The 27,161-nt window shown below is 50.7% G+C and overlaps 7 protein-coding genes across 7 annotated transcripts; 4 read left to right on the top strand and 3 right to left on the bottom strand.

Moving 5' to 3' along the window:
• Positions 1 to 2,792: 2,792 nt before the first annotated feature.
• On the top strand, positions 2,793 to 4,722 carry VE01_02142 (uncharacterized protein). Its single transcript, XM_018271653.2, has 2 exons — positions 2,793 to 4,136; positions 4,193 to 4,722. Exons 1-2 carry the CDS (start codon positions 3,418 to 3,420, stop codon positions 4,605 to 4,607), a joined length of 1,134 nt encoding a protein of 377 aa, XP_018133388.1. The 5' UTR covers positions 2,793 to 3,417; the 3' UTR covers positions 4,608 to 4,722.
• A 346-nt stretch (positions 4,723 to 5,068) lies between these two features.
• VE01_02141 (uncharacterized protein) lies at positions 5,069 to 5,711 on the top strand (the record flags this gene model as incomplete). The annotated part of the gene is made up of 2 exons (XM_018271652.2): positions 5,069 to 5,171; positions 5,219 to 5,711. Exon 2 carries the CDS (start codon positions 5,379 to 5,381, stop codon positions 5,709 to 5,711), a length of 333 nt encoding a protein of 110 aa, XP_018133391.1. The 5' UTR covers positions 5,069 to 5,171; positions 5,219 to 5,378.
• Positions 5,712 to 6,548: 837 nt separating this feature from the next.
• VE01_02140 (uncharacterized protein) lies at positions 6,549 to 8,859 on the bottom strand. The gene is made up of 2 exons (XM_018271651.2): positions 7,430 to 8,859; positions 6,549 to 7,373 (listed from the first exon to the last, which is right to left on the bottom strand). The coding sequence occupies exons 1-2, from the start codon at positions 8,421 to 8,423 to the stop codon at positions 6,994 to 6,996; spliced, it is 1,374 nt and encodes a 457-aa protein (XP_018133390.1). The 5' UTR covers positions 8,424 to 8,859; the 3' UTR covers positions 6,549 to 6,993.
• A 377-nt stretch (positions 8,860 to 9,236) lies between these two features.
• Positions 9,237 to 11,056, top strand: VE01_02139 (uncharacterized protein). The gene is made up of 4 exons (XM_018271650.2): positions 9,237 to 9,597; positions 9,649 to 9,780; positions 9,835 to 10,146; positions 10,212 to 11,056. Exons 1-4 carry the CDS (start codon positions 9,327 to 9,329, stop codon positions 10,961 to 10,963), a joined length of 1,467 nt encoding a protein of 488 aa, XP_018133567.1. The 5' UTR covers positions 9,237 to 9,326; the 3' UTR covers positions 10,964 to 11,056.
• A 296-nt stretch (positions 11,057 to 11,352) lies between these two features.
• On the bottom strand, positions 11,353 to 16,316 carry SIP3 (SNF1-interacting protein). The gene is made up of 3 exons (XM_018271649.2): positions 14,783 to 16,316; positions 12,057 to 14,730; positions 11,353 to 11,985 (listed from the first exon to the last, which is right to left on the bottom strand). The coding sequence occupies exons 1-3, from the start codon at positions 15,897 to 15,899 to the stop codon at positions 11,562 to 11,564; spliced, it is 4,215 nt and encodes a 1,404-aa protein (XP_018133568.1). The 5' UTR covers positions 15,900 to 16,316; the 3' UTR covers positions 11,353 to 11,561.
• A 2,060-nt stretch (positions 16,317 to 18,376) lies between these two features.
• Positions 18,377 to 22,689, top strand: VE01_02137 (uncharacterized protein; the record flags this gene model as incomplete). Its single annotated transcript, XM_018271648.2, has 2 exons — positions 18,377 to 20,337; positions 20,388 to 22,689. The coding sequence occupies exons 1-2, from the start codon at positions 19,286 to 19,288 to the stop codon at positions 22,687 to 22,689; spliced, it is 3,354 nt and encodes a 1,117-aa protein (XP_018133569.2). The 5' UTR covers positions 18,377 to 19,285.
• A 584-nt stretch (positions 22,690 to 23,273) lies between these two features.
• On the bottom strand, positions 23,274 to 26,959 carry VE01_02136 (uncharacterized protein; the record flags this gene model as incomplete). The annotated part of the gene is made up of 3 exons (XM_018271647.2): positions 26,080 to 26,959; positions 25,241 to 26,021; positions 23,274 to 25,188 (listed from the first exon to the last, which is right to left on the bottom strand). The coding sequence occupies exons 1-3, from the start codon at positions 26,531 to 26,533 to the stop codon at positions 23,274 to 23,276; spliced, it is 3,150 nt and encodes a 1,049-aa protein (XP_018133570.1). The 5' UTR covers positions 26,534 to 26,959.
• Between the last annotated feature and the right edge of the window lie 202 nt (positions 26,960 to 27,161).

Raw genomic sequence — 27,161 nt, 5'->3', positions numbered from 1 at the left:
AAGCTGTAGCCCAGCCCAAGCTGCATGCAGGTCTCAGATCGGAGGCCGGCACCACATTTCACCGTTGCACCGGCTGCCTACAACATTTTTGAGCAGAGCTGACTACGAAAGAACGATTCTGATTATGAAGACAAAAGCAAGCTGACATCTAAGTTCAAGCTTATAGTTGACTGAATCTTTCGTGCCATCTTTTCCGAGAGCTGACTGCGAAACAATAATTCTGATTCTGCGGACAAAAAGGGATGAGCGAGACTTTATCATCTGCGTTGTCCGCGAAGGATAAGTTGAATTGACTTGGGACAGTCCCACACTCCTCTTCGTTCCAACATGTCAGTAATCTTTCGCCTCTGTCCCTCTTTCACCTTCGCCTGTACCTCGTTCCCCTTTGCTTAATTTTTAGACCTTAGCGTCTTATATTCTTCGTACCAGCTTCTCATTCCCAACAGCGTTGTCCCAATGTAGTAACACCATGTCTGTAGAAGCTTTGAAATTATCACACGACTCCGCAACTCACGATTCATCCATTTCTCTGGAGGTCTTCTCGCACCTGGCAGATCCCACCATGGCCTTGTAAATGGTATCGAACCCTCACGAGTAAAGTAATCGTTCTTGTAATAGATAACTTGCAGCTGAACCCACAGGAGCTGACTCGTTAACCATGCTCTCAGTCGCGTACCAAAGTATGGTATCCCAGCCCAGAACGCATAGAGGCCGCGCAACCACAAAGGTGTTGATGGTAACTGAAAGTACACCTCGGCATCCTGATTGACGCTACAAACTTGTCAATAAAAATCGAGCATCTCTACGGGGCCTTTTAAACGAAACACTGTAGCCTCATTTTCTGCGCCAACCTAGTGCGGATTTCGCTTCCACTGAACTATCGTGCCTGGGCGTAAGGGCAGCACGAAACCTTTCCCATCACCTACATGAAGGCTGGTACCCCTCGTAGCCACAGTAGAGAGGCTGATCATGTAGGAACCTTCTTGCGGCTCGATTGTCTCGCAGGCTTAAGCGGTTTCATGCCAGTGATGTTGAGTTATCCAGGCACTGTAGGGTGGAATAGTGATATCGACGGTAGTCGAGGATGCGGAGAAGTCAAAGGCAACAGGGTCAGGATGGTTGAGACCAAAGATAGTCTGACTGCCGGTTGGCGTGCGCTGGGCTGGGGATCCCAATATCATGCGCCGAACCAACTGAATGAACTTTGACAGAGCTGCGGGCATTGTTTTTGGTCGTTGATAATTTGGCAGGTATTAACACTAATCATTAAAATGTGCAATGGGTGCCTAAACTAGCGTAGCATCTCTACAGCAACCCACTACCGGCTAAGTTAGAAAAAGCTTGGGGTATGTTAGCTCCTTTTTCGGGGAACCGGAACGCATTCCTTCAACATGAACTAAGCACCAAATGGTATCCATCATATCGGAGTACCGGGGATAGGATTTGATTGTTGAGGTTTGTTTACAGTTCCATTATACTACAATAGCGTGTCGCTATATCCGCGCCTTGGGTCAATCTTGCGCGTTCGGACGACGTGTCCGTAAATAGGGATAACTTCGTAAGAGAGCGGCTGAGCAATACAGTATAAACGGGTAGAAAATCTCAGAGACAGCCCCGTGGAGATGGTGCAGAGTATGATACTCACCGCAACCTTCTTGGAGTGGGCAACGGTTGGTTGGGAACTGCGATGTGTGCTTCGATGGTGGTTGTTGGGGTCGAACAGGGGTTCACCACCTTCTAGCCGTGCGCCCTGAGAATGCCGCCTTATTTACGTAGTGAAGAGAAGCATTTCGCTTTTCGCCTTTCACACTTCACTCTGAAGTCAGCCTCCTCCCAAATGGCTTTACCAGACTTCTTTTTTTCCGGGCAGAATTGGAAGGGTACTGATTTCTACGCCGACGGCTCTTCCCGCCGTCGCTTGTTGGATGATCGCATAAAGAAACCAATTGGGACGAGTTATGTCTCTACGCCTCAACTCTCAACAATTCTATCAAATGCAGAATACTCCCAAATATCACCAATGGAGAATTTCACCTAGTTCGCCTGCTTGAATTCGACAATCAGTCTCGATCGATCGCACGGCTTCAACTGAGCTACAAGGTACTTGGTGTCATCAACTGGGAAGGTGCGTGTACTATACCTTGGGAGTTGGTGGAATTTCCGCTTTTCTTAGAAACGGTACCTTTCTCTATGGACGCACCTTGGAATTACGATGAGAATGGTCAACCCTTAGATGAGGACACAAGACGAAGGTGGCAAGAGCGGAAGGAATATGTGGAGAAGGTGGCAAGTGTTGAAGCTTCTAAACAGATTGATAACATGCTGTCGACAACTCTTAATAATCATGACGTCCAGAATTTAGCATACGCCGTGAGGGTCTACCTTGACCCTGGGAAATTAGGCTTTTATGACAAAGTCCTAGAGACATTTGAATCGAAACATGTTAGATAAAGACTTCTGGCTTCCACTTATGCCTTTTCCACACTCTTTTCATTCTCTTGCTGACACTCCCCCATGCTGAACTTCCCCCATTCTAAACCTCCCCAATTCTAAACTAAGTTGCTATTCTTGTCTAGTATTTGTTATATAAAATAAGAGCAAGACACCTGAACAAGGTACGTAAGCTAAAACGGTGCCCGTCCTCTTTTCCCAACAATACGAAACTACTGTAATACATCACGGGGTTTCAAGATGTTGGTGTCTGATTCTGCGTGGTTATTTGGGCCAGAGACCCTCCCGATTTAGAGCAAAGAGAGGTCACCCGAGCTATAATCACATCATTCACCTCGAAACGTTGATTTATCACGTGACTCACCCCCTTACCGGTGATTCACTCCCTACCTATCCAAAGATGGAGTTGATTTGAATAATAAGTCAGTGGTAACTGGTGAGGGATCATCGAGACCATCGGGTGGTGACAACCATCGAGACCATCGGGTGTGGCACCTAGGGTGGCATGGTGGATAAATGGATGTTCAGATCCACAATTTAATCCGCTAGTGCTAGACACCAAGCTTAGGACACCATTATTCAAATTTTCAACGAGAGGGAGGACGGGAAGTTGGCCAATTAGTCGAGGGGAGAGCTCGGAGTTGAAGATGGAGTTGTAGGCTTGGGAGAGAGAGGTCAGCCACGAGCCCAAGTAGGGAGTACGGTGCCATAGTAGTGAAAAAGAACGGAGCAGCAGAGCTGGGTAGCATTCCTTTCTACGAATGTTATAATCGGAGACGTTACTTACTAGCATCGTTGCGAATTCTTAATACGAATGCGTGCGTGTGGGGTTGGCAGTTGACGATGGTTGGTCATCATCGGGCGCTATTTGTCCGATAGACGCGCGCATGTGCGAGACAAAATTTCTCAGTAAGACTACTGGGAACGTAAATCGCGTCGAAATCACCAGTCTCGCAAAACATCAAGATGGACTGTCCAGATATTCCTCCAACTCCTCTAGAGAGAGAGCTATGGGTCAAGGTTCTCCAAACTCCGGACCAAATAACAGAAGCCGAAAGACTTGTTATTTTGCGGCAACCAGACCTCGCCACACAGGTTGCTAATAGTCTCAAAGTCAGTGGACTCACACTAGAACAATTGCAGAACAAAGCCCTCACAAGTCCTGAGTCGATGACTTCTGAAGAATGCCGTTTAGTCCTGGATAGGTATCACATTTGGAGTCCACAAGAGGCGACTGCAAACAGCATACTTCGTTGGGGTCACGAGGACCTTATGGCTCACATCAAAGCCCGTCACGCAATTGCAACTTCTCGAGATAATGCTGTGTTGTTAGCTGCTAGTGTTAGATCAAACGTCTTTGCAGCGGCTAAAAGGAAAGAAATCCAGGCATCAATGAAGAAATACGCTGACGACATGAACCGACCCTGCAAATGGGTACGAAATCTTATTAACCCATCAATGTCATGGAGCGAACAGACTGGACGTTGGGGCTTTGTTATCTTTCGAGATAGTGCCATAGACTGCGACAGTAACAGTGATTCTTGGGATAGGTTTCTGTCTGTCATGGATAGTTGTGTAGATGAAAGTCTCAGACAGATGGTCGGTGGCACAGCCATTATACTAACGAAAGAGTTTATTTTAGCAGACGAGCCTGTGTCCGAGAATAACCCTGAAATTCTACGCAGGTTTGTTCATTTCGTGCCGTTATCCTGAAATTTCTCTTAACTGACACCCATTCTAGCATTTTCCAGCAGCGACTGGCGGAAGAGGCTGTCCTAAATCCTCGCGTTCCAAGCAACACATTTCTACTCGTCACTCCCGAAGTTGTGGATGCGTGCATTAACACTTCTACACCGTGGATATGGGCGTATGACGCGAAGTTTATCCCTTCGGCTACGCCTCCACCTGTATCAGCATCTGGGACAGAGCATTATGAAGGACGATTAAGGGTTAGTTTGTACACATTATTCACCTGGTTTTATGCTGTACGATCTGAGGAGCTCTACAACATGGCCCTTTTTTGGGAGAAGGCACAGAATCAGGGTCAAGTTTGGAGTGTTGCAACTCAGTCAGGCATTTATCACCATCCGTTTGTTCTCCTCGAGAAGGGCTCATCGTATCCATTTAATACATATGAGCTTGACAATGGCCCTTAAGGCATATCTATCTTCAACAGCTTCCGCTTGCTGCGAATTTTATTCCCGTTCGTATAGGTATATAACATTTTTATTAATTAACACTTTTATATAACTATTAAGTTTTAGATATTCTAGTATAGGTAATAGAGTATATTAATGTATTATTATTTGTCTTTTAATAAAGTTATTTAGAACGTTTGTTATTATTTATATGTACCTTTATGTTAGAAATAGCATAGTAATTATCACAATTTATTAACCTTTTGTACATTTACATATAATTTACTACATAAAGATACCTGGAAATTTGGCCCTGGATGCGCGCACTCGCTTCCACCTACGATTAGGTTTTATTCGTTGAAGATTCATTCGCGCTTGGTTACTTTGCATTAGCGATAGTTGCGCTTTGGGGTTAGTCCAGCATGGAAACCACCATCATGAGAAACTACGGTAGGAATTACTGGAAACGTGCAGATGCCGCCATTATCGTATGCTCGGCCATGTTCGCAAAGTTACTGGGTTCCCCTACATTTCCGTAGCGTTAACCCTGTTTTCGTAGAGGCACAGGAAACACTGTTGACGGTAAACTCCTCATTGATCATAGTTTGCTTTAACTAACGAGTGCGTAGGGGCTGCGACGATAGCAGTTCGCGACCAGATACTAAGACACAATCTCTAGACTGGCGCCTTTTGCAGATCATACAAAATAATAAAAAAGTCAGGTTTATCGTTCAAGATGCAGTGCTAGACTAGCCTAGCAATTCTGGCTTTCTCCGGGCCTTCACGCACATGAGCCTCACTTGTGATCCCCGCGCGCCTCAGGCAGTGCCGCCCGATCCAGAGCTGGTGCAGCTTAAGCTTGAGCAGCAAGAGCTTTGCTTGGAGCTTAAGCGTTTGTATGGAGACGCATTTGTTCAGGGTTCGATTAGAACAGAAGCTAGTGAAGAATATCATCAATTAAATAGACAGATTACTACGGTAACGAAGATGCTTGAGCAAGAGCTCAAGAGGGAGTACCAGCAGGACTACTTCTATTATATCTACAAAGAAGAACTTAAGAAGATCATTAAGAAGATCATAGTCATGGCACTAACATATGTTAAGCCTGTCGTTAAGCACTAGCTGCTGGAACGGACCTAGCTTTAAGAAATCATATGCGACCTCTCTAAGGATCTTAATCCACATGACATCGTCATGTAACGGATTTGTGCTATCAACACAATAGTCGAACTATCTCGTCGCTAAGAAGTCTAGTGTTATAAGTCGTAGTTAAGCAAATCGTCCTAGGCATCTTCTCTTAGAGAGTTCCCTATAGTAAAGGAAGAATCGCCTGTTCCTAATACTTTCCCCCTAATCTGCGAGAAAACTCACTGTATATTCTACATTAGCGACGATCGCTAGAGTTACAATAGGCAGATGCGCAAATTCTCAAAACCCAACAAGATGATAGACTATGTTGAGAGGAATTTAGAAAAGAGGACAGCAGGAAAGTATGAATGCTACTACAGTATCTAATTTGCAAGGCCGAAGGGCTACTTCTCAACAACATTATCCATTTTAAGAATCACGTGGAGATGGTGCACGAAATTAGACTTCGAGACGAAAAAGATATATCGTGAACAACTGGTCCCTGTGACATTATCCGTTCCGAGACCCCCCGTAACCTTTGCCTTCTGTCTTCATTCTGCAAGTAATCGTCAGATCCGACTGCCCGCTTCGCTAACTTGTTGTAGGTGTAAATACTAGGACACCCTTCTAGAGGAATACACTCAATGCAGCTCCTCCGTGTTGAATGAACATGATATTATACGTGATACGCAACAGATGAAGAAGCCATAAACCTGCCGGTTAAATAAGGTGTGGACACCAAGGACAAAGTAAATCTACAAATAAATAAAACGACCAAAACATACAACAGTGGGTTGGACGATGTGCGATGAATGGGGAGGCATACAAAGTGTAATGATCTTATTATCTTTACAGTAAAGCTTAAACTCAGTCGAGTGGTGGCTCTGATGGCCACTGAGGATTAAGAGGCGATATATGCCCTTTGTACAAGCGTTTGTATATTTCTTGAAATGCTGAATCTAATCTAGAACTCTCTCATTAGTTGTCCATCCATTTCCACTCATTGCAATCACCCAGTTTAGTGTTAGTGGACTGCTTTCGTACCAAGCTGACAATGTTAGGCAATGGCGGCCAAGATTAGGTGACTTTTATTCGTGGTGCGCTCGTGGGTCAGGAATAGAATAGAAGTCCCTATAAAAATACAGGCGTTGACGCGTTGGACCGAGTTATGCCATAGCTTTTCTCGACTTGCTTGGCTATCGCGACAACCTCAAGGCGTTCCCCTTAACACCTATTATATAAGCTGCCTTTATAAGAGCGAGAACAAGGACTCTAGTTATATCTTGATAAATACCTTACCCTTAGACAACCAGAACCTCTGAGCAAATAGCAAGACACCGGAAGCCATCATCGTGCAACCACCGTAGATCCATAAGTGTTGCCAGTGAAGGTCTACAGCATTGCTGCCAATGACACTACCACCCCCTGGTCCGCCTGCTAGGACGCCGAAACTAAACGCTGCAAAGCCCATTCCAATGCGCGTGCCAATCTTAGACTTATCCGCTGTCAACTTCACAAAGCAAACTCCTGGGAGGGCAATGAAGACGCCGGAAAAGAATCCATAGAGAATTGCGATGGGAACGATACCACCCAGATTTTTTACGGAGAGTATGCAGAAAGTTAAGACACCACAGACGATGCCGGCAGGACCGAATACTATTAACATATTAGTAACTAACCGAGGATCAACAAAATGGCTATGTTCATCTTACAGTTCAATGGGCCAGTCTTATCAGAAATGGCGTTTGGAATTGTTCGGCCAAATATCGATGCAGCGTTCAGAATCGGGACCACGTAGAAAGACATTTCGGCAGTAGTGATATTGGCTGCAGCGGCGAAGTATGAGATATAGAACAACATCGTATAGAGTCCGATGAATCCGATCATAGTACTCAGCGTGAAGAACACTAACGGCCAGTCTGTAAAGGCTGACCAGTCAAGGATAGCCCTCGGCTTAGCCGGTTTGACTCGCATCCTCATGAAGCAGATTGGGAGAAGTAGTGTACCCAGGGTTATGAAGCCAATGACCCTAACGGACCAGCCAAAGCCGATTTGGTCAATCAACTTGTAGAATACAATAGGGTAGATGACTCCTCCTAACGAAGATCCCGACGCCGCCAAGCCCATGGCCAACCCGATCTTCGTGCTAAAGTACGTTGGCAGGATCGCCAACGATGGCACGAAGATCAGTCCCGCCCCAATGCCAATGCAGAAACCCTGCGCAAGCAACACCTCCCAGAAATTCCTGCAAATGCTCAACATCATAAATCCAAACACGATCATAAACGACCCCGATAGCAGCAGCGCGCGGAGATAGCCCCTATCATAGACCGGCCCCGATATCAGGCCGACAACCATGACGCAGTACGCCTGAATGGAGCCGATCCATGAGATGTTAGACGACGACTCGTTGAATAGCACGCCCGTCTCGTAGTACGTCTGGAAGATGCCGAAGGTGTTGAGCACCCCCCATGTATTGAAGAAGATGCAGAACCCGGCGGCGACTTGCAGCCATGCCCACAATCCGCCGTTCGGTTGGCCACTGTTATGGGACGGCGCCGGCGTAGGAGCAAATGTAACGGGTCCGTCTAAGCCAACGGCCTTCTTGACTTCGGGCTGCCCAGCGGAGCTAAGGCGCATCGTTGGGGTGAAGGCACTGTCGGACCACTCTGAGGAGCCGTTGGCTTGCTGGGAATCGATAGCCATTTTCACGACTTGGGATGAATCTGGTCGTTGTGTTGATTCAGAGATCCTAAATACCTTCCACTCGAACAGTTAAAGTGATTTTATAGGCGTGGTAGATTGCTCTTGAGGTTTTGCGATAAGTGGGGTGCGATATATCTGCTGGGCCGTAGGCTTGCTTTGAATAGCATACAAATGTGGTAAAGAATTATTCTTGCTTCCTTATGAATCCTGGCATGATGCGAGTAGTTCAAAAAATAAGTGCTTGGGTAAACGCATGGGCAGTATTTTTAAGTTATATTTAGGCGTTGTTGGCTTCGCGTAACAGGCGGATTCGACGATTAGAATCCAAATATCAGATCCCCTACGACTATTATTGATTTTGCATCATGATTTTGCATTTACAACGTTACCGTCTACAGGACTACTATCCGGCGTTCCGGCTCTATCAGACGCGAATGTCAAACGTTTGCTATCAGAAACGTACTTGGCAATACGGAAATAAAAAATACTCGGTGTTGCGATATCGGAATTCGGGACTCTAGCAGCAGTAAACCCGCCCTGCTTACCCAATACTCGGCCTTTCGGGCTTACGACGGAGCATGCTGATTAAAGACTACTTGAATTCTGCTAACTTAACTGATAACTAGAAGTGAGTCATGGTATTCTACTGTAGCTCCCAACTGCCGGCGAAGTTTGGCATTCGATCGTTGAAGAAAGTGTGGAAGAATGGGAGAATACCCCACCCAGTCGGCGAAATCATCACTTGTTAACTATGATAAGCAAATATCTATAAGTTAGCATATCTATAGCATATAAAGAAGTGACTCTAAACATCATGTTCTAGCTGTAAAATATTTTGAGAAGTTCATTAAGCTTTTGACTCTGCACCACGCACTCTCATAAATTGTTGGGATAAATCGCAAGATGACGTCAACTATCATCCTCAAAGGCGGCACAGTCCTCTACCACGACGATGCCGACAACGTGACTGCCTTAAAGGATACCGACGTCCTCGTCACAGGAAATCTGATAACGGAGATCGGCAAGAATATCAACGTGCCTCCTGGCACGACAGTGATCGATTGCCACGGCAAAATCATCTCCCCCGGATTCATCGACACGCATCACCATATGTGGCAGACCCAGTTAAAAGGGCGTCATATGGATGAGACGCTGCTGGAGTATATGGCATCAGGTAAGGTGATGTTTCCTAGATAATGAGAGGAGTGCTAATTAGTATGTGCAGGGAATCCGCAGAGTTTTAACTACACGCCGGAGGATATGTTCTGGGGCCAGCTAGGAGGATGCCTCGAGGCCATTGACGCGGGGACCACGTTCGTTCTCGACCATTCGCACAGTATATATACAGCAGAACACGGTATGTCGTTTCTGCCTCTCACTCGTCCAGCCTGCGACCCCTAACATACCCCAGCAACCCAATGCCTGGCCGCAAGTTCCGCCTCTGGCCTTCGCTTGATCTACGCCTACTCAGCCGTCAGCATCCCCCTCACCTCCTGGACCAAAGACTCCATCATGCTTTCATCCGACATCCTTCCCGCATGGTCTCTCGACCAACTCGAAGCCCTAGCGACCTCCCAGCCTTTCGGCAATGGCCGCGTCACCATCGGACTGGGCTTCGACTTCTTTTTCCTCCCTCGCGAGATAATAATAGGGATATTCAACCGATTCCGCAAGGCGGGGGTTAAAGTTATTACATGTCACGTTTCGAAGAACGCTGTTTGTGGTCCGTACTTATCACTTACCTCTATCTCCCCCGCGCAGCTTCAACAGCGACTAACACAACCTCAGGCACCGGCTCAATAGTCACGCTGCTCCACGAATACGGCCTCCTAGGCCCAGACATCGTCCTATCCCACGCCACAGGTCTCACACCAGATGAACACGCCCTCCTCTACTCCGCAGGTGCCAACGTCTCCAGCACACCCACCTCCGAAGCGCAAATGGGGTTAGGCTGGCCCGTTGCCCTACACAGCGGGGTACATGGCTCACTCGGTGTCGATAGCCACGCCTTCTGCGAGTCGAGCATCCTATCTGAAGCGCGGACGTTGTTGCTCTTGGCGCGGCAGGAGGGGAACCTCAAGCTGTTAGAGAGGGGAGAGTTTCCACAGCGATTGGTGGCAAGGGCGAGGGATGCGTTTAATCTTGCTACTGTGGGAGGGGCGAGAGCACTGGGGATGGAGGGGAAGATTGGGAGGGTGAGAGTAGGGTATTTGGCGGATTTGGTGGTGGTGGATGGGAGGTCGCCTGCGATGTCGGGGGTTGCGGAGTGGGATCCTGTGGTGGCGGTGTTAGGGCATAGTAGTGTGAGAGATGTGGAGACGGTGATTGTGGATGGGGTGGTGAGGAAGAAAGATGGGAAGCTGGTAGCTGTAGAGCTTGAGGGAGGGGAGAGATTGGGATGGGAGGCGGTTGCGGAGAAGTTGGCAACGAGTCGGGAGGAGGTGCAGGAGAGGATTGCGACGGTGGAGGTGGGGTTGGCGAAAAAGTTGTTGATGGGGATGTGGCATATTGATGAGAGTAAGATTAAGGCTGTCGCGTGAAAGTAGAGGGCTTCTGAAATTGAGTAGTTCTTGTAAGTTAATACTTTTCATCATTTTATAGGGATTATCCTGCTGAAACGCCCGTAGAGTCAGTCCTATTAAGTAAGAAATTAATGTATTACTAACTATGTAATCTACTCCTAGAATTTACTAATATTCTGTACGGAGATCACATGAGATCATGTAACTATTACAACACAAATTGACGCCAAACTGACACGAAAATGTTGCTTCGCCTCACTCACCCTACTCACCCTACTCACCCTGCTCACCCCTCGCCTCACCCTTCAGGCGGCAAGGGGCCGTGATTCCGCGCTATGCCTATTGGCACGATTGAGACCATTAATCTGATGTTACGCAAGCTTGTGTATGGCAGAGCGGACGGGATGCCCAATTCTCTTGAGTCTATGGTCATCTGTGACTGTTCTACAAGTGTAGATAAATATATAGTGATAAGTGGTAAGACTCATTTCCGCAATACCTATACTGCACCTAGATAACCCCATACATGCATCCATCCTACACTAAAATACACCTCCCCATGATATCCAAGCCGCTCAAACAACGCCACGCTATTCACATCCCACCCAAGAAACATCTACACATACCCCCCCAACCCCTCCTCCTCCCTCCAACAACTCCCACAATACCCCCCGCCCTCCCCCCCAAACATCCACTCCAGCGCCTCTTTCCCCACCTCCGCATCCTTCCCCCCACCCACCCTCCGTCTAAGCGCCTCACACCTCCCCCCTTCCCCCCTAACCCACTCCTCCCATTCCGCCTGCACCACCGCGCGCTCGACTCTATTCACCACCCTCAGCGCAACCAGTAGATCAAATCTCTGCGTGGCCAATGACTGACGGGCTGTTAATAGGCGACGCGCAGAGGCAGTGGAGGATTTGGAGCGCGTGATTAGCAAGGAGTGGGGGGGGTAGGAGGAGGAGGAGTGGGAGGGGGAGTGAGAGGCGGAGAAGGGGGCGTCGAGATCGGTTGTGTTTGTTAAGGATAGGAATGTTAAGTAGCTTGGGTGTGTTAGCTGTGCGTACAAACTAGGGGTGACTTTAAGGATAGAAGAATAAAAATGAGAACATACCAAGGACTCTCCTCCCGCCTCTCCCCACCAACCCGAACCGCATCATCCAGATCCGCAATAAACACCGCCTTACTCATCATCGTGTTAGGTCCAACCCCCAACCTTGCCATATACTTCGCCGCACCCCTCTCCGTCCACCACTCACTAGCGTCCTTGCCTGACATGAAGACATTCGCCAACACACTCAGTGCCAAGAGAGACAATAATATCGAGTTCGCGCTCGCGATACTCCATGCCTTCTTGAGTAGCGCAAAGGTCCACATCATTATCACACTCACTGCCGTCTCGAGGAAAGAAGACGTGCGCTCCCATACTATCGTTCCGAGAGTTCGTTGCTTTATAGCGTGTCTGGCAGGCAACGCGCCATCAGCTGAGGAGAAGAGGGATACAGACGTCTGCTGTCCGACATGTCCAAAGATCTGCACAGCCTTCCTCGTTCGTGCCGAAGGTCCCAGTTTCCGAACCTGATCCGCCACGAGATCCGCGAGGTCAAGTGCATCAAGATCCAAATCATCCGTAGCCTGTCGCTCCACCAACCCCTTCGAGAAAGCCGGTGCATGCGACCACTGCACTGCAGTGAAAATAGCTAGTTTACACCTTGACTTCGCGACATGAGTAATAACAATCTTTTTCACAAGCTTGAAATCCGCGTGATGCGGTAAGTGCCAGGGTGTCTTGTAGTCCGAGACGACATAGCAGACGTGATCGTTCAACACATCGATGACCTGGGAATCAACAACATTAGCCTGTCGCTGCCGCCGGAAAAGATCCGTATAATCGATCTGAAACGAGAAATCCCGCTGCATGTGCCCTTGCGCGTCGCCCTGGCGCTCGAGCGGCGTCCACGGTCCCTGGGCGATACGCTGTGCGCGTCTCTCATGGTAGAGGAGTTGGAATACCGCAGACTTATCGCCGAACAGTACGTGAAAGAGGGATTTCGGACTCGTCTCGAAGATGCGCTCAACCGACTTATGCGGCATATCCGGCGGCTCATAGATAACAGGATGAGCAGGAAGCTGAAACTTCGGCGGCCTTGGAGCCTCAAGCGTAGCGCCGCGCGAGACGTGAATAGCGCGTTTAAGATCGCGATCACGGCGGTTGGCGCGGCGTTCGTTGAGCGTCGGGAGGGAGAGGTCTTCCCAGCTTGAGTTGCTGGAGCTGGGGGGTTGGGCGTCTGTCTCGAGCTTGACGAGGTCGGTCATGATTTCCTCGAGGGATTTGGGAGATTGTTGTTGGTGGGACTCGATGAGGTAGTTTAGGCGCGATTGGAGGAGGCGGAGGGGCTCGAGGAAAGTCTTGATGGTGATGCGTGTGAAGTCGGATGTTATGGCGCTTTCTTTGAGGTGGAGGAATAGGAAATCGCAGTCTTTGCCTGGGGCGGCTGTTACTTCGTCGATGGTGTCTAGTGAGGCGCTGGTGATCAGGACGAGGCCGAGGTGGTGACTGTAGAAATACATGTCCTTCTGGGTAACATAAACACGTCCCGGGAACTCCTGCTGATCATTCGGATTCCAAGTCGCACGAAAGACAAGAACCACCTTATCCTCCCTCGGCACATCCGCAAACAGCGTCCTAAACTGCGCTTCTTGCGCCTTCAATTCAATCGGATAGTTGCTCGGATACTCCTCCCCCCTCACAACCAAAGCCTGAGGACCCCCCGCCTGCGCAGACTTCGAAATCTGCGAGGCCGACGAAATCGTATCAACACTGAACGCCTTCCGATGCTGCGGCGACGGCGGCTGCGCCTTCACCCCCGTCTCGATATTGGTGCTCACCGCTGTCCCCGTCCCCGGTGCAACAAGCATCTTCTCAACCGTCTTGCCCTCCTCCTCGCCCGGCGGCTTCGGCGACGGCGTCCTCGTCACGTTCCGCGGTTCCGAAAGATCAGCTCCGAGTCGGTTGTTGTAGCCCCAATTACTGCTTCCCCAGAGATTGGCAAGGATACCATTCGGCATGCTCCCACTCGCGTCGCTCTTGCCCAGCCCAATGCCTCGCTCTCCACTAACCACCACGGCCGTCTTACTCAGATTCGTCGGCGCCGGTGGATTCGCCAGCGTGGACGGCGCGAGAGTGTTTGTGTGGAACTCGCTCGGTGCGGGCAGTGACTTCAGCGTCCCCGACTGCGTGAGCACAGGCGGCGCATACACAGGCAAGATATTATGGCTAGCCGAGATGAGACTCCCAATGCCACCAATCGCGCCAAACGATGGATTCGGCGTCGGAGGTGCCACGGCATCCTGTCCATTAGCCGTCGCGCGACGGTGCAAGTCGAGTTTCTGAATAATTCGCGCAGCGTGATCGCGGCCGCTCTCGCCTTCCTCACGGCCCCCGCGGCGCGCAGTCGAGGCGTCGACGCTAGGGCGGGGGGCGTTGCTGAGCTCAAAGCTGGGGATGGGGAGAGTGTTTCCACGGTCTAGGGGGGCTGCGGTGAACTCTTCGGTGGTGGACATTTGGCCTTCTGTCTTGGCGGCGAATTCGGGAACTGACGGAGGTGTGATGGAGAATGCTGGGTCGAGGCCGGTGGATGAGTAGTATACATCAGCGCTTGCTTTGATGGCGTTGTTCTTGGCGATCTCGAAGCCCTCGAGCCACTCCATCAGCTCGCCTTGGGTTTCGGCCTGTAGCAGGATCGTTGCGTTTTTGGTCTTGACCTCGAAGCAGAACCTTCTATCCTCTAAACACTAGTCAGCATCGATACAACGTCAAGTAAATAAACTCCAACTTACCACTAACGGCAGGCTTCACATTACAAAGCAGCACCCCAATCTTCTCACTCTCCTCCACCCCACCACTCTGCGACCCCTGCACCAACCACCCAAAAATCCCATTCTTCACATAAAACCACCTCCTCACCCACGTCGTCCTCGCCGGCTTCCCCGAAATCACGCGCAGACACAACCACCCCTGCTTCTCCGACATCGAGCTCGCCTGCAGATTCAGCAGCGACGGTCCCTTGGCCCCAATATACGGCACAGTAGACAGATTATAGTCCTCCAGCTCCCGCGACGGCTGCGCTGCCACACTAGCCGTCTGCGCGATCTCCTTCCGAGCCGCCTGCAGCTCACGGCGGAACACGTGCTCGCCAGAATCCATTTCGCGACTCCACCCTTTTATACGCTCCATCTCAGCGTTCCAGCGTGTGGCGTTCACGCCGGCTAGCTCGCGTGACTTCTTCATATCCTTCCATTGCTCTGTTGATACTTTGACGAGGAGCTTGTCGAGGGTGAATCGCACCTGTGGCGCGAGGAGGCAGAAGTCTAGCGAGGCTTTCAGGTATGCCTTGCGCGTCTCGTGGACTTGGAATGCGTCCTCCCGCAGCGACGACGGTTCCTTTGTTTTCGACTGTCCCATGTATCGCGCGAGTGTCGTATCAAACACCCGCTGTGACTGCTCCAGGTATCTCCGTGCATCCTTGAAATTCCGCAGCTCGCCGCTCATGAAGGCCTTGAGGGGATCCACCATCATAGTCTCCATCCGCTTCGCCCCGCCCACGAACTGTGACCACCAGTCTCGCGATCCCTCGCCGAAGCGCTGCATAGCGAGGAGTGTATAGTCATGATCGAAAACGGCTTCGGAGACATTGATAGGTGGCATCGAGCGGCTGAGGAAGGTATTGATAGTTTCCTCAAGGGCGCCAACATCGTGGATCAACCTGGTCGTCGACTTCACATACGCATCGAGCCAGCGCTCCACCAGCTCGACTTGGTCGGAGAAGTGAACGGCTGTGGCGCGGAAGGTGGGCGAGTCGAGCGCAGCTTCCTTGAGGCCGACGGGGAGGAGTGTCAGCGGGATTCCGGTCTTCTCGAGGGCAGGCGGCTGCAGAGCCGCCACGACTTCGGACATGGCGGATGGGTTGGCGGTGGTGGTTTGAACAAGCGGTGTTGTCGGTTTATGTACTCTCTGCCCGCATGATTCTAGGTGGGAATATTGTTTACAGACTGGTAGGGCGCTTGTATAGACGCACCCAGTGTGCTCTTTTTGTTCAAATCCGTATATGAATACGCGTATAGTTCGGCATTCTGGTCAGCCTCCTTCGAGTCTGAGGTCGTCATACAAACATGGTCAAAGCTCCCGAGCCTCAGTCACTCAGGTCCCATGTGGCTGAACTGAAACTCTCAGGGTACAAAGGTACTTCTAGAATGTTAGAAGTGTGGCTGATGATATGTGATTGTGGCTAGTGTTGTTGGGTTGGGTTTGGTTGTGGCTTGACAGGTAACGGGATCAATCACGTGCTTCTCGACTCTCAATTTGGAAGTGTGGGGGGGCGGTTTTTTCTGGAGCAGCGTAAGCGCGGAAACAAGGAGTTAACCAGCATTACCCAGTATTACCCAGCACTAGAAACTGTACTAGAAACTATACTAGAAGCTCTCTAAATGACGATCGGAGGCGCGGAAGTGCGGTGAAGCTGAGGCAGTGCAGGCACTGCAGATGGGGTACATGCGTTAGTATGTGCGTACATGTGCATTAACAGTAATAGGACGGAGCTACGGTATATCCGCGAACTCATCCGTGAGTAGCTCGTTACTTCCGTCGAATTACCAGGTATCTCTCGTTGTTTTCGCCGTTCTAATTGCTGGTGATTTGCTTGCTTTGAATACTAATCTTCTCAATCTGTCAGCAATTAGTAAACAAGCTCAGACACCACGGCGATCCTCGCTGCCTTGGTTCTTCCTTGGGACCTGCCTGGTCTTGCCTGGCTCCCGTGGCATGTCAGCGACGAAAGGAGATAGCCTTCCGGGCGCCCTGGGTGATTCGCCGTCGTCGGGATTTGCTTTGGATGGGATGGTTGGGGTGGCGCTGAAGGCGGTTGAGACGGCTGGGATGGGCTGGGATGGGTTATGAGCATCCCGTTATAGTGGGGGAAAGTGGAGGGAAGTGCCACCAGAACAATTTCCAGAAGCTCTTTACGTACAGAATTGTACTGTACCAGCGCAGTACAATGCTGTTCTGCATGCCCTGGAGCGTAACTTTTAGTAGCATTGTCTGTGCTTAAAGAGTTCTGGAAATTGTCATCTAGTGGATTCCCTAACAGTGGAATCCACCCATGTGGATGCACGCTGGAGCAGCCTCCTCCGGTGTGGAGAACAGGAAGGCGCGAATTAGGACAGCCTCTTGACGATCGCTCCTGCTAAAGGCATATGAAGCGAATATCAAGTCATGTAATGTGCGTGGAAGCCACGACGGGCGAGGATGTCTCTGACTGTACAGGTGTACACATCGTGGGATGATAATGGATGGAATGGTAGGATATGATATGCTCCTCCTGGGGTCCTATCAGGTCAACGCGGAACGCTGGATTCAACAACGCTGAACTCAACATTGAAACGCCCCAGCTCCACACTGATATGCATCTGCACGGATATAGCACACCCAGTGATTTGTAAGGACTGAATAGCCCTCCCTCCCCTGCACCTTCCAAGCTTTTCTCCCTTCCAGGCTGTATATTAACCTCCACCGGCCCCAGCAGGGGTCAACGTGTGGAAAAGAACGTGGGATGGGGATGGGGACGAGTGTGCTCTGATGACGCTGGCGCCTTGCGCACTGGTTGCTATACGATCGTATTCACCGAACGAATGGATATTGCCGTCCCAGGGACTGGTCAGTTGGTAAGTCTACGCGGTGTGTCAGTCATGTCAGAAAGGCGAAAGAGGAAGGAGCAAGAGAAACCGAGGCACAGTTGTTTCAACGACTTTACGGGGGGGTATATTGTATGAAATGAGGCCGGCGGTGATTTGTGTATACTCCTGCTCGACGCCAATGTTGCTCTAGACCTCAGCATGTGTTGACGATCCCCATCAAAATAACCTCAAGAGTAAGGGAAGACGGGATGATGATGGACATTAGCATGGGGCTTGGACATGGGGAAAACTTGTTAAATGGTATTAGATGGTATTAAATGGTAGGCTGGTAACGGTCTGAATGGTCTGTAACGGCTCCAACCAGATCCCTAGTGTACGTAACGGCACAGAAGGGTGTAGGTGCATACTTCTAGTAGGAGTTAGTAGTGGGTAGTAGTGGTCTAGTAGAGTTACGGCAACTTCCGCCATCACAGCGGCGGGTTGGGACTACACTAACTGCAACTGCACTAAGTGCCCTTACCGCACGTACTACTACCCTACCACGTACTACACCACGCACTCTGTCCCGCCCCCATCAGCCCCCATCAGCATTTACCCCCGCCCGTTATCTCTCAATTTACTTAATTTACGGTTTTACTAATATTACACTTTATTACTCTACTACCACCTACTCTCCTACTATATTACTCTACTACTACTATTACTACTATTACTATAGTAAGTAGCCAACTACTACTACTACTACTACTACTACACGGTATATTCCGAACATATATTATACAAATCTACCTCCTCCTTCTTCTTCTTTATCTCCAATTTCAACTCCAGCTTCATTCCCATTCGGCCTTGTACACACTTACGTATACATACATATACCCTATACCCGGTACAGTATTTAAAGTACTTACTCCAACCCACTAAAACCACTAAAACCACCGCACCGCCACGGGTCTGTTACCAGATCCGTACAGGCCTGTCCCCTACGGCCCTATTCTACGCTGCTACCGCCGGTATGTATGACCCGCACCTATCGAACGGGGGGGTTAGAAGGAGAGAGAGGGGATATCCTTGCAAAACCATTCATCCCGCCCGATTTATCCACTGCCCAATTTATAAGATCTCGGCCCATGCAAAGCTAAACAATTGATGACCGATCTCTATCGCTTTTCGGCGTAGGAAGTTGACCCAGGACTGACTTGTGTGTCCACATAGGGAGATAGAGAAGAGAGACGACGGGACGAAGAGATAAAGCCACAGACCCAGATACCCAGGGAGACCCAGAGAGCGAAAGGGCGAGAGAAATCAATCGTTGCGCCGCCCTGTACATAACGACGTCGTTTGTTCTCCACTACCGTTTGCTCTGATCCGAACCCGCCTTCCAATCCCAACAATTCCCCAGTGGCAAACGCAAGCCATTGCGACGACTGCAGACGCCTCGACAAGAAGACCTTGACTGCGCCAATGCCTGGGCGATGACTTTTCGAAATTTATCATGATCCAGACACAGCGCGACGGCATCAGAGCGTCATCAAGCTGGAATAGTTCCGCACCGAGTGCCGCCCCACCAGGAATCGACCTGCCGGCCACCCGACAAATATACACATTCTCACCACAACGAGCTACACTTCGAAAGCCATAACCGCGGGGTTTATGTGCGCCCCAACAGGGCCACCGTCTCGACTCGAGAATTCTCGACGGCCGACGCCCAATGCTGGCAGCGCCGCAGCCATGGAGAACGGGCAGCCACAGATGAATGGGATGGGGACCGGGCCCTTTATGGATGTGACATATCCATTTCACGACCTACCGGGCTTCGATACCAACGGGCCAGTGGGGGCAAAGATGGAAGATGACGAAGATATGCAAGCGTCGCTACGAAGCGGCACAGACGAAATAATACAAGAGGCACGCGATAACGAGGATACCACTCCCAAGATGGAGGAATCGGCAGACCACAATGGCAGTCAAGATATGTCAGGTGGCGAGAGCCCTGAGGGCAGCCGCGCGCGCGGTACCTCGGCGCCAGACACCTACGACGAGTTCGGGCTCAACGATACGGGAGCCGGAGATGGCACCGACCTGGGCAAGCCCAAAGAAGATAAGAACGAGACGCCCGCGTGGACGGAGCTGAAGACCAAGGCAGGGAAAGAGCGCAAACGGCTACCGCTGGCGTGTATAGCCTGTCGACGCAAGAAGATCCGGTGCTCCGGCGAGAAGCCAGCATGCAAGCACTGTCTCCGCAGCCGCATCCCCTGCGTCTACAAAGTCACAACGCGCAAGGCGGCGCCGCGCACAGATTACATGGCCATGCTGGACAAGCGGCTGAAGCGCATGGAGGAGCGGATCATCCGGATTATACCCAAAGACGAGAACGAGTGCGCGTCAGTCGTGCGGGCACAGGTCAAGCCCGCCATTCCTGGGACGGCGCAGGCGAAGCCGGCGAGTTCGAAGAAGAGGCCCGCGGAGGAGGCGTTTGGGTCCGAGTTGCAGGCTTGGGCTACGTCGGCAAAGGGGACGGGGACCGAGGTGCTGCCGGCGTCGCTGGCGGCGCATGAGGCGGAGGAGACGAAGTTGTTGGTGGAGGGCGCGGAGGCGCTGCCGGAGAAGGAGGTACAGGAGCATTTGGCGGAGGTGTTCTTTGATAATCTGTATGGACAGGCGTATCATGTTCTTCATAAACCGAGCTATATGCGCAAGCTCAAGTAAGTTTTACCCAAACTCCCATATCCAGGTCGGATTCTTACAAAAACAGAGCCAACACTCTCCCTCCAGTCCTAATCCTGGCCGTCTGCGCCGTCTCGGCCAGATTCTCGACACATCCAAAAGTCAATTCTCACCCTGCATTCCTGCGAGGCGAATCCTGGGCGGCTGAAGCGCGCAACATAGTCCTAAAGCGCTACGAGTGGCCTAATATCACAATCCTGACGTGTCTCCTGCTCCTCGGGCTCCACGAGTTCGGGACTTGTTACGGAGGCCGCAGCTGGGCGCTGGGTGGGATGGCGATACGCATGGCGTATGCGCTGCAGCTGCACCGCGACCTAGAGTATGACCCGTGCAAGCCGCATTCGCGCGTGCGACTGAGCTTCATTGATCGAGAGATCAGGCGCCGCACGATGTGGGCGTGCTTCCTGATGGATCGGTTTAACTCGTCCGGCACGGACAGGCCAATGTTTATCAAGGAGGAGACCATCATGGTGCAGTTACCGATCAAGGAGGATTTGTTCCAACTGGACATCGAAGGACCGACCGAGGATATGAAGGGCGATGTACCCTTCCCATCAGCCGGAGGCGACGGCGAACTCTCCAACGCCCGCGAAAACATGGGCGTCGCCGCCTTCACCATCCGCTCCATCGCGCTCTGGGGCCGCATAATAATCTACTACTTCCAAGGCGGCCGCGACCGCGACCCCGCCCCTATCTGGGCCTCGGACTCCGAATTCGCCGACCTCCGCATCCAATCCGAAGCCTTCGAGCGCTCTCTCCCCGACCCCCTCCAATACACCCCCGCCAACCTCAGCGCGCACGAGACACAGGGCCTCGGCAATCAATTTCTCTTCCTCCACATCACAATCCAACAAACCATCCTCCTCCTCGCACACAACGCTGTCCACTGCTCCGTCCCCGGTCCGCCCCGTCCCGCACCACCGGCGGAGTTCATCGAATCCACCGCCGCGGCCGCCACGGGCGCTGCGCAGCGCATCTCCGCCCTCCTACGCGTCGCGGAGGCGTACCCGCTTACCGCTCCGTTCGCGGGGTACTGCGCGTTCCTCTCTAGTACCGCGCAGATGCCTCTCGCGTTTTCGAAGGACGAAGCTGTTGCCAGTCTCGCGAAACGGAATCTCGCTACTAATGTGCGTTATCTCACTAAGATGAAGCGCGGGTGGGGCGTCTTTCACTGGACTTCGGAACAGCTTAAGAAGCACTTCAAGGCGTGTGCGTTTGCGGCTAAGCGCGGGGGGGTCGCGGGTGAGGCGAACGTCGTTACTCAGTATGGCGATTGGTTTGATCGGTACCCGCACGGTGTGTCGCAGGGGGATTTCGAGGAGGCGGCTAGGCCGAGTGGGGAGAGTGGGGAGGATGCGGTGTTAGAGCCCAAGGGTGGTGGGTTGAGGACGGTGGAGGAGTTCGTGCATAGTATTCCGCCGACTGCTGCGACGCCGGTGCAGGAGGGGCCGAAACAAAGTAAACGGAAGAAGAAGCCTACGCCGCAGCAGCAGCAACAGCAGCAACAACAACCTCCACCCGCGACGTCACAGCCGCAACAACAACCTCAGCAGCAAATCTCATCACATCCCCACCACCAAGGCCCACTACCTACGCACCGCCAACAACCACACCCCCTCCACATCCCGCAACAACACGCCGCACTCGCCCAGCAACAACAACAACAAACGATGTCCCCCCACGCCCTCTCCCACTCCCCCCACCTCCTTCCACACTCTCAACATCACCAACCCCAACATCCCCAGCAACAGCAACAACAACACCACCCCCAACAACCACAACCGCACCCCCAACAACAGCAAAACTACCCACACACCCCCTCCCCCGCCTTCAACCACAACCCAACCCCCTTCTACCCCTCCCCGTTCCCCCCCGACATAATGCCCAACCTCGACGCCCACCTCGTCTTCAGCGCCTACAACGCCCCCGCACAACGAGGCGGTCCATCGCCCTCCCCCGGCGCCGGGATGTGGTCGCCCGTCGGGATGGAGGGGTTGGATCCTGGGATGACCACTCCTGGCCAACAGAGTCAGGGCGGTCAAGTCGGTGGCGGCGGTGGTGGTGGTCAGGGAATGGGAGGGGGGATGGGAGGACAGCAGGGCTGGATGGCGCATCAGCAGACCAGCGCGTGGTTTATGCCTTTTAACATGGCGCCCCCGGATGTTGGGGGGGGAGGGGAGGAGGCGTTTCTGGGACTGGGATTGGGGCTAGGGGGAAATGGGAATGGGAATGGAGGAGGGACGGGGTTGGAGGGGGGAAGTGGGACAGGGTTTGAGGGGGGGATGATGGGGGAGATGGGGATGGGTGGGTTTGATAATGGGGGGGTGTAATGGGGTTGAGGGTGGGAGTGGAGAGATGCAATTTTTGGATGGTAGCATTTTTTGGGGGCGATGGCATGGATGATGATGGGGTGGGGGTGTTTGGGAAGGCAGGGGGGAATTTGTAACAATTTTTGGGGTTTGGGAGGGACGGATTATTGTATTTGACATGATGAGAGGGGGGGGGGATTTTGTATGTATGTATGTATGTATAAGATGTTCATATGGAATATGATCATGTGGTGTCAAATATATACGCATTATGAAGATATTGTTTTAATATTTTTAGTAAGAAATTACCCCTATTTTTGAAGGATTTGAAATATATTTGAAATATTCCAAAAGAATAGCGAGACTATAACATCCACCCCATCGTAGTAAGTAGCCCCTGAACTGAGCGTCAATATCCAATTCATTGATGCTGGCTCTTGCTGATACCCATTTTCTGACCATTTCTTAACTTTCGGAATCCGCGATGCTGGTTCCACCGATTACCGCACTTGACAAGTTTGATGGAAACTACCATACCCAGTGATGCCCACGATGGAGCAATACTTGAAGGAAGGCGGCCGGTCGGGTTTATGGTATAATTGACATTATATATCTTGTCTAGCACCGTTGCATAGCAGAAGCTCAGCAATCTCGTGGTGGCCTATATCCAACGCGGCCTGGAGTGCGTTCTTGTAGCGTCCGCCTTGAGCACCGTCAGCCTTGAAGTATCCGTCTCGAGCGCCTTGCGCATTGACGTCAGCGCCATTGCTTAGCAGCATCTTGACGATTTCCAAATGGCCATGAGATGATGCCGCCTGAAGTGCGTTGCCATGGTATCCACCTTGTGCGTTAACATTAGCATCCTTACTTAGCAGCATCTCAGCGATCTTGCTATAGCCTCTAACTGATGCTAGCTGGAGCGCATTACTATAGTATCTACCTTCAGCGTTAACATCAGCACCTCCAGTGAGTAGCAGTCTAACAGTATTATCATGGCCTTCACTTGTTGCTGCCTGGAGTGCAGTACTATAGCGTGCGCTGCTATAGTCTCCGCATTGAGCGTTAACATCAGCACCCTTGCTTAGAAGTACCTTAACAACATCGTTGTGGCCATTAAATGATGCTGCCTGGAGTGCGCTACCACAGTTATCGCATTCTCCACTTTGTGCATTGATCTCAGCGCCTGCAGTGAGTAGCAAGCGTACGATCTCCTCGTGGCCTCTATCTGATGCTGCCTCGAGCGCGTTACCGCAGAATCCGCCTTGCTCGTTAACGTTAGCACCAGCAGTGAGTAGCAGCCGTACAGTCTTTTCATGGCCGTTATGTGATGCTGCCTGGAGTGCGTTGCCGTAGGATCCGGCTTGCTTGTTAACGTCAGCACCAGCAGTGAGTAGCAGCCCTACAATCTTCTCATGGCCGCCACATGATGCTGCCTGGAGTGCGTTGCCATAGTCATCGCGTCCACTTTGTGCATTGACGTCAGCGCCTGCAGTGAGTAATAAGCACACGATCTCCTCATGGCCACTACATGATGCTGCCTCGAGCGCATTGCCGTATAATCCGCCTTGCTCGTTAACGTCAGCACCAGCAGTGAGTAACAGCCTTACAGTCTTCTCATGGCCATTGTACGATGCCGCCTGGAGCGCGTTGCCGTAGGATCCGCCCCGCGCGTGAATGTTGGCGCCTTCACCAAGCAGCTGCTCGACAATATCGACCCAGCCAAATAATGATGCTATGTATAGCGGAGTTTGAACATCCTCTATCACCCTTGTAAAGTCTGACCCGGCGCGAGGGCACTCTATATCGAACATTTTAACCGAATTGAGATAGGCAACGTTTTTCCTTGAAAATAAGCTCATAATCTTACTGTTTAAATCCACCCCTCTTTCTCCTGCTGCTTGCACATGTGTGACCCAGAACTCCGCAGCGTACTGAGCCAACTTCGAGCCTTCGACGTCCTTACAAGAGAACAAATTACACTCATCAAATTGGAAAAGATACCCAAGGCAGCTTATTGCAAGAATTGCGTTGCAACTAACATCTTGTATGCGATACTTTTCTGCTCGGTGTGGACGGCTACGATCAGAGACCAGATATTCCTTTACTGAATAATGGGCCAATCCAACCACCTTCCCACTTGGCACATAACCGAAGTTCGAAGCTCGGGGAAAATCTTGGTTGATGTTGTCAGTTGTGGTTGTGGTTATAGTAATGAGGCTGGAACATATATCCAACACATCTGATGGATCCTCAAGCACCTCATCCTGGTTGAACATTGGATCGCGGTTAGTATCAATAGCGACGACTTCAGACACCTCTTCTAGCAAAAGTGGCCTTGAAGAGAATGCCAACCAGCGCAAGATACGAACAGCGTATTCAGAGTCCTCCTCGTTAATAGCGCAGAGGATCCGATCGTATGTCGCATCAAGCGTTGGTGGAAGGGTCTTGAGAGAGTTCCGTAACGCTAAGCGGTTGCGACACTTTCCCAGTGCATCTAACTGACAAGCAGCCCATCGAAACCTGTTGCAATAATCAATATCAGACAGTAGGGATGCGGTGGTATTAAGCTTACATCCCACGGGGCCCATTCATCAATGCTGTCTTAATCTCATGCTGAACATCTGAAGATTTTTGCCATTTTCTCAGATCCGCATCATTCAGTAGCCTCGTACGAACGTATTTCTGTATATCACCGTCAACTAGCCTGCTTTCAAGACAAATGATGTTTTGCTCCTGTGCAAGACTCTCTAGCGAGCTCTGAATTTCTCGTTCCTCTCGACTCGTAACCAAGACGTGGAGGTTGTCGAGCTGCCAACCAGTTATTTGATTGATGATATCCATCAACTCAGCTCGATCTTCACACTCGTCAAGGGCATCGAGGATAATGTAGCATTGTGGGTACTCCTGGATCATTTGCTGTAGCGCATCTAATTGAGAATCTAATGACGGGTTTTGGTTTCCATTGTCGCACGAGGAGAATAGTAGGTCGAGGCATGCAGGTATCCTCGCACAATTCTGTGAAAGTTGGCAAATGAGTGATCGGACCATTAGCCCCGGGGATTGCTTTTTTGGGTCGTTAAAGTCGAAGTAGAAGTACGCAACCACCTTACCAGGGTCACCGACACAGTGCTGGAGCACATCCTGGATGATAGTAGAGCTCAGAATGGTTTTACCGCAGCCAGCAATACCATATAGCCAAATGATAGATGCGGCATCCGTTTTCCATTTGGTATATTCTTCGCCATTAAGAAACCATAGTCCGGTGTCCTCTTCTCGTTGTTTACACGATTTATGATAGATCACGGATGGATCTGGTGGAGATAGCCATTGACGAATTTTTATGAGCTTCGCCTCTGAATTCAAAAGTTAGTAATATGAAAGTATTTACACATAATTTTAAAACAATGATACCATTTAGCGGCTGCAACGTCGATGACGCAGCGGAGTAGTAAAACGTCAGAGAGCTGATAAAACCTCGGAGATTCTTCAATATGCGGTCGACTTTTCCGTCTTGTCTCAAGCTCGATATCGCCTTCTTGCCCTTTTCAAGAGACGAGTCATCCGCTTTTGGTAGCGTTTTATCAAGGATACTTTGGAGTAGTTCAAGTTGTTCCTGGGAGCCCTTAATAACGGGTAGGAGAGCCTTCTTCGTCTCGGTCCCAACAGAACCAGCATCTATCGCTTTTTGGATCTGTTCGAGAGTATGGAGTAACAGTGGTAGCTCCTTGCTAATTTGACGAAATGACTTCGGAACTTCCCCCAGGCTGACCTGGTACTCTTTGAGACGATGCAAGACTGTTGTACCAAAGTCGAGGAGTTGGACTATGCTGGAGACAACGCCAATGATGGCAAGAGCTTCGGCCATCGGAGAATAATGTAAGAGGGGTGATGAAGGAGAAACTCATGAGGAAGTCGCCTTCAACTAGCCATAGTAGTAGCTGAACATAAACAACGCAAGGCAGATATATTGGGACAGTGCAAGGCTAGTCATCTGTTTGCATAGTCATCTGTTTGTATAGCTATGTTGGGAAATATGAGAACGGCGCCACAGCCCGAAACCTATGGTGGGATTGCTAAGTGATTACCCGAGTATTGTAGTTCAAATAGGGGCTTTCTTACACCGTAGAATAGGTAGTTAAGTCAATTCCAACAAGCCAACTGTTGTATGTTGAGAGTAATTGCGGGATGTGGGGAAACACACACAAAATCGTGTGATAATCTCCGGTTCTCGTAATAAGCTCCTATGGACAGCGAGACAGAGGCTTCAACAGTAGAATACAGTAAATAGAATAATATAATCAAGTGAATTACTACCTAATCTACGTACGCTATTTGTAGACCTAGGGGAAACCCTAAAACCCCGAAGAGTTGGGCTTCTTCAGCCCTAGCTAAAAGTGAGACGTTGGGCTGTAACCTAGTCCACTATTCTGACCAACCGGGGAGCCAGACAGTTCCCCCCGGAAAAGTGATTTTCATTTTGGTCATTTTGGGCG

This window comes from Pseudogymnoascus verrucosus (assembly GCF_001662655.1).
Source record: "Pseudogymnoascus verrucosus strain UAMH 10579 unplaced genomic scaffold scaffold_6, whole genome shotgun sequence".
NCBI classification, from domain to species: domain Eukaryota; kingdom Fungi; phylum Ascomycota; class Leotiomycetes; order Thelebolales; family Thelebolaceae; genus Pseudogymnoascus; species Pseudogymnoascus verrucosus.
This window is presented reverse-complemented; position numbering and strand designations above follow the sequence as displayed.

Coding starts and splice junctions, on each gene's coding strand:
- VE01_02142 (XM_018271653.2), top strand. CDS start 3,418: ATGGACTGTCCAGATATTCCTCCAACTCCTCTAGAGAGAGAGCTATGG. Junction 4,137..4,192: donor AACCCTGAAATTCTACGCAG/GTTTGTTCATTT, acceptor CACCCATTCTAG/CATTTTCCAGCAGCGACTGG.
- VE01_02140 (XM_018271651.2), bottom strand. CDS start 8,423: ATGGCTATCGATTCCCAGCAAGCCAACGGCTCCTCAGAGTGGTCCGAC. Junction 7,374..7,429: donor TAAGACTGGCCCATTGAACT/GTAAGATGAACA, acceptor ATATGTTAATAG/TATTCGGTCCTGCCGGCATC.
- VE01_02139 (XM_018271650.2), top strand. CDS start 9,327: ATGACGTCAACTATCATCCTCAAAGGCGGCACAGTCCTCTACCACGAC. Junction 9,781..9,834: donor TATATATACAGCAGAACACG/GTATGTCGTTTC, acceptor AACATACCCCAG/CAACCCAATGCCTGGCCGCA. Junction 10,147..10,211: donor TTCGAAGAACGCTGTTTGTG/GTCCGTACTTAT, acceptor ACACAACCTCAG/GCACCGGCTCAATAGTCACG.
- SIP3 (XM_018271649.2), bottom strand. CDS start 15,899: ATGTCCGAAGTCGTGGCGGCTCTGCAGCCGCCTGCCCTCGAGAAGACC. Junction 14,731..14,782: donor TGTGAAGCCTGCCGTTAGTG/GTAAGTTGGAGT, acceptor ACTAGTGTTTAG/AGGATAGAAGGTTCTGCTTC. Junction 11,986..12,056: donor AGGCGGGAGGAGAGTCCTTG/GTATGTTCTCAT, acceptor AACACACCCAAG/CTACTTAACATTCCTATCCT.